We start from the raw sequence: 18,974 nt of genomic DNA, 5'->3' as shown, positions 1-18,974 counted from the left end.
TAGGTTCTTGTTCAGAACACCAACAAAAATATCAGTGCTGCAGTGTCCCAGATTCCTTCATCCCTCTGTGGGAATATCATCACGCTTGTGCTTGTGTAGCAGGTATTAAAAGTAGCAATCACTTTTGCACTTTTGGCCATGGTTTTCTAGAGATGTAACACCACATTCAGTCACTAGAGGGTACTGCAGTTTAATTCTTTAATTGTCTCCATTGCTTCTCTTCATCAGCCAGTCCCTCAGTGCTCAGTGCCAGACTGTGGTGTCTGCGATGCTCTTCAGCACCCTCCTGTGGCTCTTCCTGATCTTTACCATGCGCCTCTGCCTCAAGCAGCTGCTTTCCTACCACCGCTGGATGTTTGAGCAGCACGGGAAGATGTCTAACACTACCAAAGTTTGGATGGTCGGTACTCCTCTGAACAACATGACGGGTGTCTTTTTGCTGCTGTCGTTTGTTTGGTGATAATTTCCTGCTTTTGTCCACTGCTGTGTCAGGCTCTGGTGCGGATCTTCTCAGGCAGACAGCCCATGCTTTACAGCTACCAGGGTGCTCTCCCTAACCTGCCTGTCCCTGCCATCAAAGATACCATCAAGAGGGTGAGTTGACAGGAAACAGTCACAGCTCTCGCACTTTCCCAAATTTCCAAGGACTTTATTGAGATCAGAAAAAAAGTGTCAGACACTCTCTAACGTCCATTGTTTAAGTATTCTCTGTAATTTTCTCAGATATATATATATATAGTACTGTGTAAAAGTCTTGGGAAGTCAAAAGAAATGTTTAAAGCCATTTATCTGTGTAGTAAATGTACTTTTGCTCAGAACAAAAAAATAAATAACACAATTTAGCATTACTACATATGCAAATTAAGAGTAACAACAAAAATTGCGAAGAATTTCTTCTGTTCTCCAGACAGTTACTGATAGCTAGTTGGGTGGCTGGATGAACACCACTTCAGTTCCTAAACTTCTCCTCAGGAGCATCTCAGCCATTCCATGTATTTGTTAAATTTCAGCACCAGCTCACTTAATTTATTTAGTTGAAAAAGTCAATGAGATATTTATGAGCTATATGAAGTGTGCTAGTGGTCGAGGCAAAAAATACATGGATGTGTTGGATGGTTGTTGCAAACATTGAGGTTTTGAAATGGCTAAGCTAACACAGTTTGACATACGGACTTATGAACAGGCTGCCTTAAAGCCTATTATATAAAAAATTTGGGTTTGCTACAATGGTCACTAATAACGAACACACAAACTAGTTTCTGATGTTCATGAAAACATTGTGCAACTTCAGCAGTTCATTGGCTTGAGCTACAGTGCAGAACTGTATGTAGTCACTTATTACTGTATAATTATTATTACGATGTACTGTATTATTGTTCTGACTTAAAGACAGACCAAGGGAATGGATCTCATTTGTAACTTGGGGACTGCCTGTACTTTGACCTTATAACATGACTCAAATATGTAGGTCTCTTAACTGCACCAGTACAGTCAATTGAAACACTTGAAGCATTATTTAGAAATTCAGCTCAGAAATATCTAAATATGTATTAATGTGTAAATAGACTACACTGTACAATACACACACACACACACACTCCCAACATTTGACTATTAACATCAGTAAGGTGTGGAATCGCTCCGTATAAATATAAATTTGCTGGACACATATTTTATTCACCTTAGTAAACTTCTTTCACGTACATATACATCTCTCTCTCTCACACCCACACACACAAATTAATTTGATAGCAAGAGAGCGAGCATATTTATAAATAGTGGTACCTTGGTTTACGAGGATAATTCGTTCCGGAAACATGCTTGTAATCCAAAGCACTTGTATATCAAAGCGATTTTTCCCATTAGAAATAATGGAAACTCATATAATCCGTTCCACAACTCAAAAATATTCATATAAAAATTATTAATGCAAAATATAAAGTAAAAATACATAAAACAAATTAACCTGCACTTTACCTTTGAAAAGAACCGTGGATGGTGTGAGGGAGACGAGAGAGAAGAGGAGGGTCATTTTGTAGGACGACTTTCACTATAATTAACAGAATTACTGCTATCTGTTGGCTCACTGGAATCTTTTTCTGTTTGTGCGACTTTAACAAGGAACCCATCCAATGACAGCCTCTTTTGCCTCCTTTTCGATTTTGCAAAAATGTGTTAAACAGATTCATCGCTCGCACTGCTACGCCCTTATTCAGGTGGTGCTTTTCTACTAAATTTTGACTATACACATGCCAACTGAGACCGAGCATGGGAGACGATTACCCACAATTCCGCAGCGTGAGAAAGTGAATAACCATTGGTTCAGTTGTGATGACGTGCGCTCGGCGTCAAAACAAGAAGCACACGCATGCGCTTCCTGTTTTGAAGCAGAGTGCACATAAAAACAAGAAAAACAAGGAGCGCATGTGTGCCATATGATTTTTGATGATACTTGGCGCTCGTAAACCAGGACTTGCTTGGTTTCCAAGTCAAAATTTATTAATCTTTGCTCGTCTTGCGGAACACTCGTAAACCGCGTTACTCATAAGCCGAGGTTCCACAGTACTCCCAATCATGTATATACACAAACCCCTAGCGACAGAACTGTAACTGAAGCAAACCAATCGGCACACAGGGTACACACAGACTTCCACTTAATTATCAGCTTTGATAGACAAAAAGAATGATATAATTATGTTCACACAATGTACAGTGGGTTGAAAAATTATTCTCATGTGGGCAACGACAGTTTGGCCTGGAATGGGTTGATTGGGAGGAACGGACTCCCTCATCTGAATCTGAGTGGTGTTCTGTTATTGGACTTCTGTGCAATGCATGGTTTGTCCATAACGAACACCATGGTCGAGCATAAGGGTGTCCATAAGTGGACAAGGTATGAACATGCCCGAGGCTGTAGGTCGATGATCAATTTCATAATCGTATCATCTGATCTGCAGCCTTCTGTCTTGGATAATCGGGTGAAGAGAGGAGCAGAGCTGTCAACTAATCACCACCTGGTGGTGAGTTGGCTCAGGTAGTGAGGGAGGAGGCTGGTCAGACCTGGTAGGCCCAAGCACATAGTGGGGGTCTGCTTGGGAACGTCTGGCAGAGTCTCCTGTTTTAACACTAGAAGCGCCGAGCGCCGGTCATTTGACCGCTACGACCAAAATAAAAAAAAAAAATCTTTGCACTCGATCAAACTCCAGGGCCCTCCTTTCTTGACTTTTCCTAGAATTGTGTGTTGTATCACCCAACACCCTTAAATTTTCAAAATCGCACTGGTACAAGCTAGTTTAAAGCTATTTTGCTCATACTTGTGCAAAATTGCGGGTAGCGGCGCGTTCGGTCATGCTGTTTCCTGCTTCCAAAGCTGCCATTCCCTTCTCTTTCAGCAGATGGCGCAAGGATCATCTATATACGTGTTTTGTGTGTGTGTGCAAATTATTACTACGATCACGTCATGACATGCCAATATTATACAGAAGCAATGGTAAATGCTAACATTTTGAAAAGTTTCTTATTGGCACATCAATTGCGAATCGCGCTTGAGGGCGCGTCGATCGGTAGAACGCGATCAAGAAACGTATAAGCTGATTATTTTAATTATTTCATATAAAAGCGGACGTTTGTGTTTGTTGAGAGCGGGTATATTTCAAAAAAGACACAATAAGGTTTGTAATGATATTTTCCTTAAGTGTGTCTGACTTAAACAATCAGAGTTATTTATGTTGTTGTCCCACACTTCAGAAAATCTGCCATCGGAGAGAGAGAAAAAATAAAGTAGCATGTTGTGACTTATTGTGTTATTTGTGAGATGTTATTTTTAAATTAATTTATTTATTTTACGCATTTTTAAGTGGACAGATGAAAAAATTCCGACTGATTTTCGAGCATGTGTAACAAGCACTGACAGAAATATATTGATGTTAGTTTCATGCATTCAGAAACATTTTCTAAGTCATTTCTAATATCTAACATTTTCTAACATCATTTGAGGGCAATTGGCAGGTGATAATGGGCAGGTGATAATGACAGCATGGGCGGAGCTGTTGAATAACAGACGAGAAATGCTCCCATGTACACAGGCACAGTCTGAAAGATTTTCCACCAAGGTGCTGAAGGCTGGAAAAGTCACACTAACAATATACCAGGCAAAACCAAAGAAAAATGTATACTTTTCCTGAAACTCCTTCCCCGTCTGCGATGTTCAGTGGTGAGATGAGGAAGTTCAGGGAACAAAACTTGTTACATCTGCCAGAAATGTAAGAGATTTGTCTGTGGCAAATGCTCCAAGAATGCACCTCCCTGAGCAAAATTTACTATTTTGAAGGGAACTTGACTGGAGTTATTCAGCAAATCAAGCTGCAAGAAAGTACTTCTTCACTGTATCAAGTCGGCAGATAGTCAGGGAACAAAACTTATGACATCTGCCAGAAATGTAATCCAAATAAAAAGTAAGCCTTTGAAAGACGATAAAGCCACTTGTAAAACATCAACCTACGTTGAAGGGAACTTCTGCATTCCTGAGTCATTCAAATTAACAATAGACTGTGTCACTCTGTTGAGTGGGGGTTGGGAGGTGTTACACGTCGGCTATTCGGCAGACTAGGTGTCGAGCCTTGATTGTGCTTTCCCCGTCCATGAGTGTAATCGATGTAATTTTCTCATACCGTCAAATAGAGTGCAAAGCCTTCATATATTATAGATCATATAGATTATTCAGTATAATGCCTAAATAAATTTCTTCATCCAATTTCCTCAAAGTTCTCTGAAATGGGTGAATCTGAATACAAAAGAAAGTTCTGACAAACCTTCACATTATCCAAGACATAAAATAAAGACTAAAAACAAATACTATGAAACTAGTATTTTTCAGATTATTTTCTCATTCGACTCAGAGACTATCAACATAGAAATGAATGACTCACTTGGCCGAACGCACTCTGATCTTATAACCAAATTATTTTCTTAGTGCAAGAGGCTCCATCTAGCGATAATTATGTATCAGTAACAGTGTCCCTGTCTAAAGACTTAGCGGTCATTTGACCGCCCAACCACGCTTTAAGTAGGTCAAACCAGTGCGCCGCTTCTAGTGTTAACTCGGACCTCCAGCAGAACTCCAACTGCATACCGTGGGAGGTTGGGGACATTAAGTCTTAATGGACACTGTTCCGGACCTCCACTGTGGAAGCGGCCGTACAGAGCTATGGCTGCAGGGTGGTCGGTGCCAGTCGTGGTGGAAACCCTCGTACCCGATGGTGGACACCAGAGGTGAGGGGGGCTGTCAAGCTAAAGAAGGCCTACTGGGAATTATTAGCCTGGGGGGAGGGGCTTTGGGAGTATGAGGTTCAGGGCCCACTACTGTGAGCGATTCGATTCCTATATGAACGGAGCATAAGCTTGGTCCGCATTGCCGGTAATAAGTTGGACGTGTTCCCAGTGCGGGTTGGGCTCCGCCAGGGCTGCCCTTTGTCATCAGTCCTGTTTATAATATTTATGGACAGGAATTCTAGGCACAGCCAAGGTGTTGAGGGCGTCCAATTTGGTGGCCTCAGGATTGCGTTGCTGCCTTTTACGGATGACGTTGTCCTGTTGGCTTTATCTGCTGGGGACCTCCAGCGTGCTCTGGGGTGGCTCGCAGCCAAGGGCGAAGCGGAAGCGATGAGGATTAGCACCTCCAAGTCCGAGACCATGGTTCTCAGCCGGAAAAGGGTGGGTTACTGTCTTCATGTCAGGGAGGAGGTACTGCCTCAAGTGGAGGAGTTCAAGTATCTCGGGGTCTCGTTCACGAGTGAGGGCAGGTGAGATCGAGAACTGGACAGACGGATCGGAGTGGTCTGTAGTTTTGCAGATGCTTAACGGGTTCGTCATGGCTAAGAAAGAACTAAGCCGGAAAGCAAAGCTCTCGATCTATTGGTCCATCTTTGTCCCTACCCTCACCTATGGTCATGAGCTATGGGTAATGACCGAAAGAATGACATTGTGGATACAGGCGACCGAAATGAGGTTTCTCCGCAGGGTGTCTGGGATCTCCCTTAGAGGGAGGGTGAGAAGTTCGGATATCCAGGAGTCTCAGAGTAGAACCGCTGCTTCTCCACTTCAAAAGGAGCCAGTTGAGGTGGTTTGGACATCTAGCGTGGATGCCTCCTGGGCAGCTACCCGGAAAGGCTGCAGGTCCTACAGGGAGGAGGCACCAGGGCAGACCCAGGACGCACTGGAGGGATTATATCTCTTGGTTGGCCTGGGAACTCCTCGGCAACCCCCCCAAAGAGCTGGTAGAGGTAGCTGGGGAGATGGAGGTCTGGGTATCTCTCCTGAAGTTGCTACCCCCGTGACCCAAACCCTGGAGAAGCAGATGGTGATGGATGGATGGGCCTGACCTAAGCCGGTTCACTATGCTTCCAGTTGTCTTCCACTTTCCTATGATGGCCTTCACATTGGACACACTGAGGCTAAGGGACTTGGCGATCTTCTTGGCACCATTGTCATCTTTAAACTTATTAATCACAGTGGTCATTAGAAAGTTCCCTTGTCTTCATTTTTTTGTCAGTTTGTCAATCCAGGCGATCATCCTTCACTTTCCAGATTGGGACCACAAGTCCTGTTTTTCTAGACAGTTGGGATGATGCCTGACTCCCAAATGGAAGCATTGATTGCCGCACCACCAGAATTGGAGTACCAAGTCCAACGATGTGGCTCAGGGCGTTGGAACCAGGATAGCCAGCCCTGTCAGTGCAAGCGGTCGCACTGAAGTCACCCATGACCAGAGGAGTGTCACTTTGTGGGCACCCTTCAACCACCGAGAGAAGTTGTGAGTTAATTGTCTCCCTCAACGAGACATTATTCACCTCGGTCGGAGCATATACTGAGACAACAGACAATACACCCAAGGAGTGCTTTAGCCTGAGTCTCATAATGCGCTTGTTGAAAGGAGTGACGTAAGACACCATCGGAATGAGCCGATCCGCTACGGCATCAGCTACTCCCTGAGTATGGCAGCCATCAGACTGACCAGACCAAAAGTAGGTATACCCGCCTACAGAGATCTGGCCACTCCCCAGTGTGCGTACCTCAGACAGTTTATGAAGCTTCCCTGACAGCAGAGGAAGATGGTCATCTTGCCGGAGAGACAAGACGTTCCACGCGCCCACCCGGATGGGTCGCCTCAAACTGGGACCCAAGTGCCGCCATGCAGCAGGTGATGCCTCAGCACCACACCAGCCCTGTTCCCCAACAAGCCTGACCCTATTAGCTCTCCGACAGTTTCTAATCATCCAGGGATGGGGCAGTTGTGAGTTGTTTTACAGTGGCTGGAGAGCCAATCCCGCCACCAACCCCCAGAAAAAATTGTTTCCCTGCAAGTTGGAGGAGCACTTGCAGGGCCAGATGCAGTTTAACGTCATACCCAGGACCCAGGAATACAGTTAAATGCAACCACAAAGGTATTTTGACTATTTTTGATAGCCAGGACTTATTCATGGGTAATGGAGCAGCACTGTCAGTGGATTATCTGCAGTGATTCTGGTTAGGGATGTTTCGCCTATCATTGCAGCCATTTTACCATCCAGAGGTGACATGGCGCTTGGCCTTTGGCATGGACCTAGGATATGTGGGCTGTGATTTAAAAAATTTTTTTTTTTGGTCATCATTTTCAAATCGAACCAGGGCTTCCTCATCTCAACACTTAACATTTTTTTTCCATCACATGCAGCAGAACTTCCGGCCTCATTCTTGGTGAAGTTCCTTTTTTTCCCCTCTTTACTTTTTTTTTTTAAACTCCTTTTTCTTAATAGCAAAATACAGTTACAAAACAGCAGTATCTACAGTATAGTTCAACTATCCCCCCAATGTCCAACATACTCTACATTACACTAATTATTACAATTACAGTACAGTAATTACCGTAGTTTTTATCCTCATAAAGCTTGCAGAGTTGATTCCCAGATGCCTGCCAGGCATATCCCACTCTCTCCAACAGATCAGTGATAGCAACATCATTACGAGCTTGATGGGCCGAATGCCCCCCTCTCGTTTGTAAATTTCTTATGTTCTCTCATTTGTAAATTTCTTATTACCATTATCATTATAGTCAATGAGTGTCACCTTCTTGAGACAAACAAAGCCCCTTCCTCAGTTCTATACCTCTCAAAAATGATTTCTTTGTACATCCTTTTAAACACTTTAATATTTTTGAGTTCTACATCAGCTTTTTCACAAGGTCACCCCACAAATTGAAATACACATACTGTTAAGATTGGTACGAACACATTTTTTCAAATTCAGTTTTCCTAAGTTATAGCCGCCTCCTCTATCTAGAAAAGTTTTTAAAGTATTTCCAGGAAGCAGATTATTTTTTTGCTTTGTACATTCTGTACAGTCTTAAATCCCATCATATCCTTGAGTTCCAAAGCATGCATCTTCAAAAAACACGTTTGTGTGTTCACGAAATCCTGTTTTATTTACTGCCCTTGTAGCCTTTTTTTTGTATTGTGTGTATAATGGTTATAAAGTGCTTTTGATTGTGTTACTCCACACAGTAATTTAGATATGGTAATACAATAGGTGCAATGCTTTATGATTCAGAATGTGCCTTGTTTTTCCAAAACTGTAACACTCTGTTTCCATCAGATTTTGTAGTCTAATATCATCATTTCATATACTTTCTATATTAACATGGTTTATCACCTGTACAGTGCCTGACAAAAGTCTTGTCGCTTAACCAAGTTGTAGGAACAACAAATAATAACTTGACCTGTAGTTAATCAGTTGGAATCAGAAATGGCTTAGAAGAAAAGGCAAAGCCCTCTAGATTATGCTTATTATACCAAAATAAAGCTTTGCATCATTCATTGAGTTTTGTCATGGAATTAGGACAGAAAGGTCAACTTTTGCCTGGACAAAAGTCTTGTCATATACAAAAATAATGTAGAAATTATACATATACTTCATTTAGAATACACAAACATGCTACAATAACATCAGAACATAAAGCCATGGTGCCTTGGAAAAAAATAATAATAATGTGTATGACTCCCATGAGCTTGGAGGACCACATCCATACGTCTTGGCAATGACTGAAATAACTTGTTGATGAAGTCATCTGGAATGGCAAAGAAAGCAGTTTTGCAGGACTCCCAGGGTTCGTCTAGATTCTTTGGTTTTGTCTTCCAAGCCTCCTCCTTCATCTTACCCCAGACATGCTGAAAAATGTTCATGTCTGGTGACTGGGCTGGCCAATCCTGGAGCACCTTGATCCTCTTCAGTTTCAGGAACTTCAATGTGGAGGCTGAAGTATGAGAAGGAGCACCATCCTGCTGCAGAATTTGCCCTCCTCTTATGGTTTAGAATGTAATGGGCAGCAAGAATATCGTGATACTTCAGGCTGTTGATGTTTCCATCTACTCTGCAGATCTCTCGAACACCCCCATGGATGTAACCCCAAACCATGATTTTTCCTCCACCAAACTTGACTGTTTTCTGGGTGAATTTTGAGTTCATGCGGGTTCCAACAGGTCTCCTGCAGTATTTGCGCCATTTGGTATGTAGTTCAATGGATGATTCGTCAGAAAAATCAACCTTCTGCCACTTTGCCTCTGTCCATCCTTGCTGCAAGCTGTGGGCCTTGGCAAATTAAACATGCTTTTTTTGTTGTGTTCTTGTTAATGCTGGTTTCTGAGCACTAATTTGGCCATGGAGACCACTGCGTGCGAGAATTCGAGAAACTGTTCTTGTAGACACAGCGGTTTCTGGTGATCAGTTCTGATGTAGCTCTGCTGCAGTCGAAAAAGGGTTGGCCCTGGACTTTCGAAGCAACAAACGGTCCTCTCAAAGAGTTGTCTTACGGGGTCTGCCTGACCTGGGCTTGTTATGAACATCATCAGTTTCTTCATATCTTTTTTTAATCCTCTCCACTTGACGTTTGGATACATTAACGATGTCTGACACCTCAGCAGCAGACTTGGTCTGTGGTTGAATCTTTGGCATGTTGTCAGAAGTCAGGTTGCACTTCAAGTGAAGGTCTGGTGTGCTGGGGTTCTTTTTATACACACCTGGGATTATGTTAATTACAGTATTTGTCACAGGTGAACCTCTAATCTGTGATTGGTTGAATCATTAAAAGACGTGACAAGACTTTTGTCCTTGCAAAAACAGGTGTTATGGACTTTAACAAGCTGTGAACATCAGGACACTTTTTGACTGTTTCATTTTGCACCCAGTTATTAATGTGAAAGTCCTTGGCATTAAATTGATCCATTCATTGTAACAATTGATTGATTAGAAATAAAGTTATATGCCTTTTTATGTTACTATGTCCTTATGTGACAAGACTTTGTCAATGACTGTACTTGTGTGTATTTTATGTTTAGATGCTCAATATAAGTGATGATAATATAGAAATAGTATATGAAAATAAATTGAAATATACAATTTCTGCAACATGTTCTCCTATGGTTTCAAACACAGCAAGAACCTAATGGGATTATGCAATCAGAACAAAAAGTGTAACACTATGATCATTCAAGGATCATAAGAGACCAGCAAGGGAGTGCTGTAAGCTAGAAGTGTTGTTCCTGGAACTTGACGCGTTACTTAGCATCTGCTTCACCTCTGTTCTCAGTACCTGGAGTCCGTGCGGCCTCTGATGAGTGCCTCTGAGTTCGAGCACATGTCTGAGCTTGCCACAGAGTTCCAGAAGGGCCTAGGAAATCGTCTGCAATGGTACCTCAAGCTCAAGGCGCTCTGGGCGACCAACTATGTAAGTAAAGCCGAGATGCTCTCAGGCTGGTGTTTTTTTTTTTTGCCTTGCTAAGTTGAGCATTAGTGTCCTTTCTTGGGTTTGTATCTTCGTCAGCAAGTAAACAGGATTCTGGGACTTGGCACACAGGTTCCGTTGAGAGAGAAAAACATCTGTGATTACTTTTCTGAATAGCTTAAACACTGTTCGGGGAGGGCTGTGACAATATGTTCTTTTTCACAGTGATTTGTCTGCCAGCCGCTGCTTATTTTATAACGGCCATGTATGAATAATATGTTGACTGACAGGAGTGTTTCTCCTCCAAAATCCGGCCACAGATGCTGAACACTCTTTCAGACAGTGCTGATAGCAGGTATGCACAGAATAGGAAATGAGGACTATTTTAGTACCACCGCAGATCATGCATTTCTCCAACTGTCCGCCTGCTCCCGTTCTATGGCCATGAAATTTGACCCATGGCACAAAAGCCTTGCTCAGGTCCCATGGACATGGGCGGCACAACTCCTGAGCACTCCAGGACCGATGCGATCAGGACCCACTGCTTTTCCTGGCTGGGTACAAATTGTTTTAAATCATTAGGGTTTGCAATTTTGCCTCAGTCAGGACCATAAATATTTGGACAGAGACAGTTTTTCAATTTTTAAGTTCTGTACATTACCACAATACATTTTAAAAGAAACAAGTCAGATGCACTTGAAGTGCAGACTTTCAGCTTTAATTCAGTGGGTAGAACAAAAACATTGCATAAAAATGTGGGGAACTAAAGCAATTTTTCTACACAATCCCCTCCTTTCAGGGGCTCATAAGTAATTGGACAAATTAATATAACTGCAAATAAAAAGTTCAATTCTAATACTTAGTTGAAAACCCTTTGCAGGCAATGACTGCCTGAAGTCTTGAACTCATGGACATGACCAGACGCTGGGTTTCCTCCTTTTTAATGCTGTGCCAGACCTTTACTGCAGCAGCTTTCAGTTGCTGTTTGTTTGAGGGTCTTTCTGTCTGTAGTTTAGTCTTTAGCAAGTGAAATGCATGCATAATGGGGTTGAGATCAGGTGATTGACTTGGCCATTCGAAAATATTCCACGTCTTTGCTTTAATAAAGTCCTGGGTTGCTTTTGCTGTGTTTTGGGTCATTGTCCATCTGTTTTATGAAATGACGCCCAATCAATTTGGCTGGATTTGAGCAGATATGATGAACACCTCAGCATTCATTCGGCTGCTTCCATCCTGTGTCACATCATCAAGAAACACTAAAGACCCAGTGCCACTGGCAACCATGCACGCCCAAGCCATCACACTGCCTCCACCATGTTTTACAGATGATGCGGTGTTCTTTGGATCATAAGCTGTTCCAGCTCTTCTCCATACTTTTTTCTTTCCATCATTGATCTTGGTTTCATCTGTCTAAAGAATGCTGTTCCAGAACTGTGCTGGCTTTTTTTAGATGTTTTTTTTGCAAAGTCCAAAAATAGCCTTTCTATTCTTAAGGCTTATGAGTGGCTTGCATCTTGCAGTGAACCCTCTGTATTTGCTTTCATGCAGTCTTCTCTTTATGGTAGACTTGGATATTGATACGCCTACCTCCTGGAGAGTATCGTTCACTTGGTTGGCTGTTACGAAGGGGTTTCTCTTTACCATGGAAATGATTCTGTGATCATCCACCACTGTTGTCATTTGCGTTGTTGAGTTCACCAATGCTTTCCTTCTTTCTCAGGATGTACCAAACTGTGGATTTTGCCACTGCTGATGTTGTGGCAATTTCTCAATTTTTTTTTTCTGTTTTCACTGCCTAAGGATGGCCTGTTTCACCTAAATACTGAGTTCCTTAGAACGCATGTTGTATGTTCACACCTCAATCTTCCAAATGCAAACAAGACACCTCAAATCAACTCCAGACATTTTATCTGCTTAATCGATAATGAAAGAATGAAGGAATTGCCCACACCTGTCCATGAAATAGCTTTTAAGTGAATTGTCCAATTACTTTTGGCCCCTTTAAAAAGAGGGTGGCACATGTTAATGAGCTGAAACTCCTAAACCCTTCATCCAATTTTAATGTGGAAACCCTGAAATGGAATCTGAGAGTCTGTACTTTATGTCCATGCCCATTGTATAACTTCAATTGGAATATACTGTGGTGTGAAAAAGTGTTTGCCCCTTTCCTGGTTTCTTATTTTTTTGTATGTTTATCACACGTAAATGTTTCAGATCATCAATCAAATTTAAATATTAGACAAAGATGACACAAGTAAACACAAAATGCAGTTTTTAAATAAAGGTGTTTATTATTAAGGGGGAAAAAATCCAAACCTACATGGCCCTGTGTGAAAAAGTGATTGTCCCCCCTGTTAAAACATAAATGAACTGTATCACATCTTTGGAAAGCTGAGTCCAATTACTCTAGCCACCCCCAGGCCTGATTACTGCCACACCTGTTCTCAATGAAGAAATCACTTAAACAGGACCTGCTTGACAAAGTGGAGTAGACCAAAAGATCCTCAAAAGCCAGACATCATGCCGGGAAATATTTAAATCTGTTTGACGATCTGAAAGATTTACATGTGACAAACATACAAAAAAATAAGAAATCAGGAAGGGGGCAAACACTTTTTCACACCACTGTATTTCAATAAGCAGGTAAAATAGAAAACTTGTGTCAGTGTCCAAATAGTTATGTTCCTGACTATATTGAAAAAACAGGAGTAAATCATGACAAAGACAATCATGGATGTGGTAGATGGGATTTCAGCTGTATTTACCCAAACTGTCTAACAGGCCTCCAAGTAAAATTCAAGTAAAAGTATCACAACATACTCATGCTGGCACAGAATGGGAATAATTTTCAGGTCAGGAGTTTTATGCCCATTTTGTCTGTGTCCTAGGTGAGCTTTGATAAATTATGCAACAATTCAAGTCTTATTATCCCGATAAATTTATTACCGACATTTCAAGAATAAATAAGAAATGGCATATTGAACTGTTCAAGCAGTCTTTTTGATATAAAAGGACTCATTTTTGTTATAAACTGTAAGAAGCTATGAGGAGGGAGTTTGTCATTTAGCATTACAGATGTATTCATCAAACTCTAAAATAACCAAAATTTTCATTAAATAACACAGAAAGTTAAACTTATGAAAGTTATGTATCCAAATGTAAACTAGCTAGTTAGCCCAGTTTAAACAATAGTGACACTATCGCTAACATATGAAACAAACCAGTTAATTACCTTCACCATCATATAGGTTAAGTGGGAGTTGAAATAACTGTCAAATTTCTTGATACAAGAGCATTTTAAGAAACCAGTTAACAGTTCTTAGCAACTTGGAAATGCTCTCTTCAGCTATTTTTTACGTTAATTTCATGTAGCTACCCAAGTTACTCAAGCTAGCCAAGTATCATTGAAAAGCTGGGCAAAGTCTCAGAACATAAAATTAACTTCATTAAAAATTATTTTGTCAAAACACTCCCTGTTGTTACAGTATTGTATGAAGTCATTCTTCTTGAGCTTTTGGCTTTCTTGGATAAATGGTGCTGGGATTTCAATGGAACTTTAGCTTTAGTTTAGCTAAGTTAACAGTTTACTAGTCAGCTAGATGGTGTATCAATAATTTTTTAAACCATTACACTGTCCAAACATACATAGCAGCATACAGTATTTTGATGTTGCTTTCAAAAGCAAAGCTATTCTTCTGTATTAATCTTGGCAATAAAATCCCCCTCCAAATTCTCCAACATGTTAAAAATCAGTGTCAGCCAGTCTTAATCTATTGGACTAACTCATAGACTTTGATACTTCTATGAGAAAAATAACAAATGAGTGAGAAGGAGAAAAGCAAAAAAGAACTGGTCACCAAAAGACATTTGCCTTCCATTGTATGGAAATATTTTGGATTCTATAACACAATAATGAGCAAAAGTGTGTGACATTATTTTTATTTAGAAGCTACTAACTACGGTGCAACTTAGGTAGCAGTGGTGCAACAAAAAACGTGGTGCTTGTTTAAAATGACCCAGTTTCAGTGGTTTAAAGTACATTTTACGTCCAACCTTAAGGTTGAACTTATGCTTAGCTGGTGCAAGCCACTGCTGATATCTCCCCTGTAATATAACACACAGCCTAAAATGATCACTTTATTCCTGTAAAATGACAACTTTTATTCATGTAATATCTGTTATGGTTCGGCAAGTGGGCGAGTGGAGAAGCAGGCGAGAGAGCCGTGAATACGGGAATAAGGGGTTTATTCGGGGCAGACAGGCAACGAACATTAAACAATACAATGACTAATCTGCGAAGACTAACTCAGACGCGGACTAAATACACAGGACAAGCCAAGAGGAACAGGGGATGACAATCGGGAATTAACATAAGGTAACGAGGTGGGTGTGGCACACACGAGGATCGGACGAGCTGGGTGTAACATAACCCCCCTCCCCCCCCAAAATGCGCGCACACCGGGCGCACCCCAGGGGAGGCGAGGACGAGACGAGGGAACAGGACCTGGAAGACAAAACCAAAACATCAACGGGGCACCGGAAACAGAACAAACACGCAGAACAAACACAAGGGCAAAAGCCAGGACAGGACCTGACACAGAACAGGGAACGCAGACAAACAGACCAGGAAGGGGGAGAGAGAGGGCACAGAGAACGGAGGAACAAAAGGACCAGGAGTGAACGGAGGCACGACAGGGGGACGAGGAGCAGAGACAGGAGGGACAAAGGGACCAGGAGCAGACAGGGGAGACCAGACAGGACCGGATGGAGGACAAAGGGGAGCCCAGACGGGCGACGGATGGCGGCCGGAGGGGCCGCAGGCGACTGGGAGGAGGGAGCAGGAGGGGACAGGACGAGGGACAGACAGAGGAGACAAGGAGGGAGACGGAGGGGACACCAGCAAAGGGAAGGAGAAGGAGGAAGCCGTAGCTAGCGAAGGCGCCGCCACAGCAGGCAAAGGGGCCGTACTTATATGCATGTATTAAATATGCAAATATCAATTAGATAGTAATCTGCCTGAAACAAAGAAAAAAAGTAAATTATAATGATTATCCAGACGTGATCACTATAAGCAGTTTGCACTGTATTTATTTATGCACCACCCAGTGATAGAATGTGAAAGCCAGTGGAGTACACCCTAAAGGAATACTGCTTTGACTTTATTCTCGTAATATTAAGATATGACTTTTATCCTTTCAATATTAGTAGTTTATTCTCAAAATCTCAGATTTTTATTTCCCTCAATGTGACCCTATGCCACACTCGGTTAGTTAGTTAGTAAATTCTAACATCTGTTTAGCAAGTGCTTTCTTTTGAAGCAGTAGATGCCCCCAACCAATGCTAACACCTTAGACTCAGTGTAATATAACCAACAGATCTTATAGGGGTATAAATCGAGATTGTGATTTAAAAACTATTAATTATGCTCCCTAATTATGGGTGATGCCAGCCGTAGCTTATTTCTGTTCCACATGTTTCGAGAATTAGTGGCAGCAGGCCACGGGGATGAAATCCCCGCAGGTAGCCCTAGAAAAGCTCCCACGTTCCAACCCGTGACAGATTCTGATATTTAGATGCACCTTACCCTTTTGATGAATTAAGTTGAATAGTGCTGCCATGATGGGAGGTAGAGGGGGCATAATTGCTGTTGTTCATCTATATGTATATGTATCTTCTACACTGGTGCATTGGATCGATCCATGCAGAAGAAGCAGCATTTTTGTTTTGAGTATGACACCTCGCAGTCTTGTACTTCTGCTACTGCATATGAGGTTTATTTTCGAGGAGCCAGTTGATTTCTGAGGTTTTGTTGTGTGCTGTGATCTCCAAATTCCTGCCTCCTGTAGGTGAGCGACTGGTGGGAAGAGTACATCTACCTCAGAGGGCGAGGTCCGATCATGGTCAACAGCAACTACTATGGCATGGTAATGTCTGCGCTGTCTCTTGTCTGCAAACTGAATAACTGCAGCTTTATGAAATGCTGATAAACATACCACTGAATGATTTTGAACCTATTTTTTATTGTACATTTATTTATTGGACACTTTTATCCAAAGCAACAAACATTTAGAGAAAACAAGGTCAGACAGTCCCTGGAGGAAATGGGGATTATGGGCCCAATGTTGACATCACTGCTAACAGTGGGTTTTGAACTGATGACCTCTACTCATAGGCACAGTGTCTAACCTGCTGAGTCACACACATTTTAAACAGTCCTATTGTTATATTTTTATCATAAGATATGTCTTTAGGTTTTTTTGAAAGGCGTGTTTCTTTTCTTTTAGGATTTTCTGTATGTGACACCAACACCGATCCAAGCTGCCAGGGCCGGGAATACTCTTCATGCATTCCTTCTCTACAGGAGAAAGCTCAACCGAGAGGAGATCAAACCTGTGAGTTATTCCTGTGTTTTGATGGGTTTTCCATTAGGATATTGTGTGTATCCTACCATGAAAAGGGGTGGGAATAGCAGCAATTACTGGATGAACATGCTCCATCTGTCTGTCAGTGTTTCAGTGTCTATTGTGCGCATCTGTGTCACTTAGCCTGTGGAGTCATGTTGAACTAATTCGGCCCCATGGTTGTCTTCTGTTTGCCACTGCATTCCTCACCATTTCGCTCCTCTCCTTTGCTTCTGCTTCCACTCCACTCCTCCTCAATTCCATTACCTCCCCCACCCCCCTGCCCCGTGTATCTCTCCCAGAGTCGAATCCCAGGCACCATCATTCCTCTGTGTTCCGCTCAATGTGAGAGGATGTTCAATACCACACGCATTCCCAGGAAGGAGGCCGGTAACATCAGCAAACGCGTCAGCAGCAGACACACAGTGCTACTTAAGTACACACACCTGTCCCCGTACTCATGTGGGGAACATCTAATCTTTACAACCCTATATGTTGCTATAGGCTCAAATCTGAGGTTATGGACACAAATTACGATTTCCAAAAACATTATGTACACAAGCCTGTATTAGAAATTTTGTATATCGAAATATTGTTTTGATGTCAGTGTTCAGGCAGTTATTTAGAGGATCTCATGCAGACAAGAAATTGGTTTGTAACTAGCGGATGCTACTACAAAATACTAGCTGAAGATTAGCTAAACCAAATGATTCAGAGGGGTTTCCATATTCAGCTCGAATAATTGAGGGTCAGAGAAGCTGTTTTGTAGGTGAGTATTCAGCAGCTGTACAGTGTGGGTGCCACCTGTACTTGTATGGGAATTAAAAGCAAGTTATTTAACGCTGTAAGGTCTATGCTTGTATTAACAGGTTGAAAATATTTATCACAGGCAGTTTGGCTAGTTTAAAGCTAGCGAGATAGCGACATTGATGTGATGAATGGCTTCCTGATTGATTAAATTATGGCATTACATTTTAGTTTGATTTACAATGAATAAGAAATTATTATACAAATGTAATAGTTTTAAATATCTTAAGGATGGATAGACAAAATGAGTTTTTTTTTTCTGTACTAAGGGCAATATAATAAGCTTATTTCTGTTATAGGCCTACCACTGTGTGACCTCTAGTCTGCAGATATCATCAAACAAAGATAAAACCACTGTCTGATGTTATTATGCGGGAAGTAGAGCTGTGAATATTTCTGTATTTACAAATCAAAATGGGTAAAAAGAAAATTATCAGCCAGCGAGAAACAGAAAATGGTGCAGTTGATGGTAAAACAATACTGGACATTTTAAAGATATTACACAGAGACCACCAAATTGTGAAATTAGGAGTGGAAAGAGTGAACAGAGAGAGGACACAAACTAAAGGAAAAGGTTTCAAGAACATTAATGCCTGGTGCAGACATACACTGAAGCAGATTCTCGCTAAATATCCCATAGTGAGCAGTTCAGAAGTATACAACAAGGCAGGTATGAAACGTAACAGGAAATGCAGAATTATTTGATCAATAAAGGACACTTTCTGAAACGTATAAAATGGGCCCAAGAAAAAAACTTGAAAACTAACTTTAGTAAAGTGATTGTTACTGATGAATAAACGGTGATGCTGGAAGGCCCAGGTGCGTGGTCAAAGTGTGGGTCTTGTATGATAGGGAAACTCCCGTATGACTGAGGTGACAACAGGGAGGTGGTGGGATCATGATCTAAGCAGGGATTGGCAGTACAAAGGCACTGGGCCATTCAAAGTTAATGATGGGGGGAAGCTGAACAGAGTGAACTGCCTAGAAGGCAACATGACTAGAAGGCACCTTCT

General features: G+C 41.8%; 1 protein-coding gene across 3 annotated transcripts in view; it reads left to right on the top strand.

Annotated features, from left to right (window-relative positions):
* Nucleotides 1–18,974, top strand: part of LOC111851300 (carnitine O-palmitoyltransferase 1, liver isoform-like) — a 65,136-nt gene that overhangs the window by 11,952 nt on the left and 34,210 nt on the right. For 2 of the 3 annotated variants that reach the window (XM_023826069.2, XM_023826070.2), the window contains exons 4-9: nucleotides 229–400; nucleotides 493–594; nucleotides 10,619–10,756; nucleotides 16,600–16,677; nucleotides 17,038–17,145; nucleotides 17,457–17,544. In XM_023826069.2, the coding sequence (XP_023681837.1) occupies nucleotides 229–400; nucleotides 493–594; nucleotides 10,619–10,756; nucleotides 16,600–16,677; nucleotides 17,038–17,145; nucleotides 17,457–17,544 (686 nt within the window). The remainder of the gene's footprint in view (nucleotides 1–228; nucleotides 401–492; nucleotides 595–10,618; nucleotides 10,757–16,599; nucleotides 16,678–17,037; nucleotides 17,146–17,456; nucleotides 17,545–18,974) is intronic. The other variant, XM_023826071.2, reaches the window with a different exon arrangement.

This window comes from Paramormyrops kingsleyae, chromosome 5 (genome assembly GCF_048594095.1).
Source record: "Paramormyrops kingsleyae isolate MSU_618 chromosome 5, PKINGS_0.4, whole genome shotgun sequence".
Taxonomy (NCBI): domain Eukaryota; kingdom Metazoa; phylum Chordata; class Actinopteri; order Osteoglossiformes; family Mormyridae; genus Paramormyrops; species Paramormyrops kingsleyae.
Note: the sequence above shows the minus strand (reverse complement) of the source record. Positions and strands in the feature narration are given on the sequence as shown.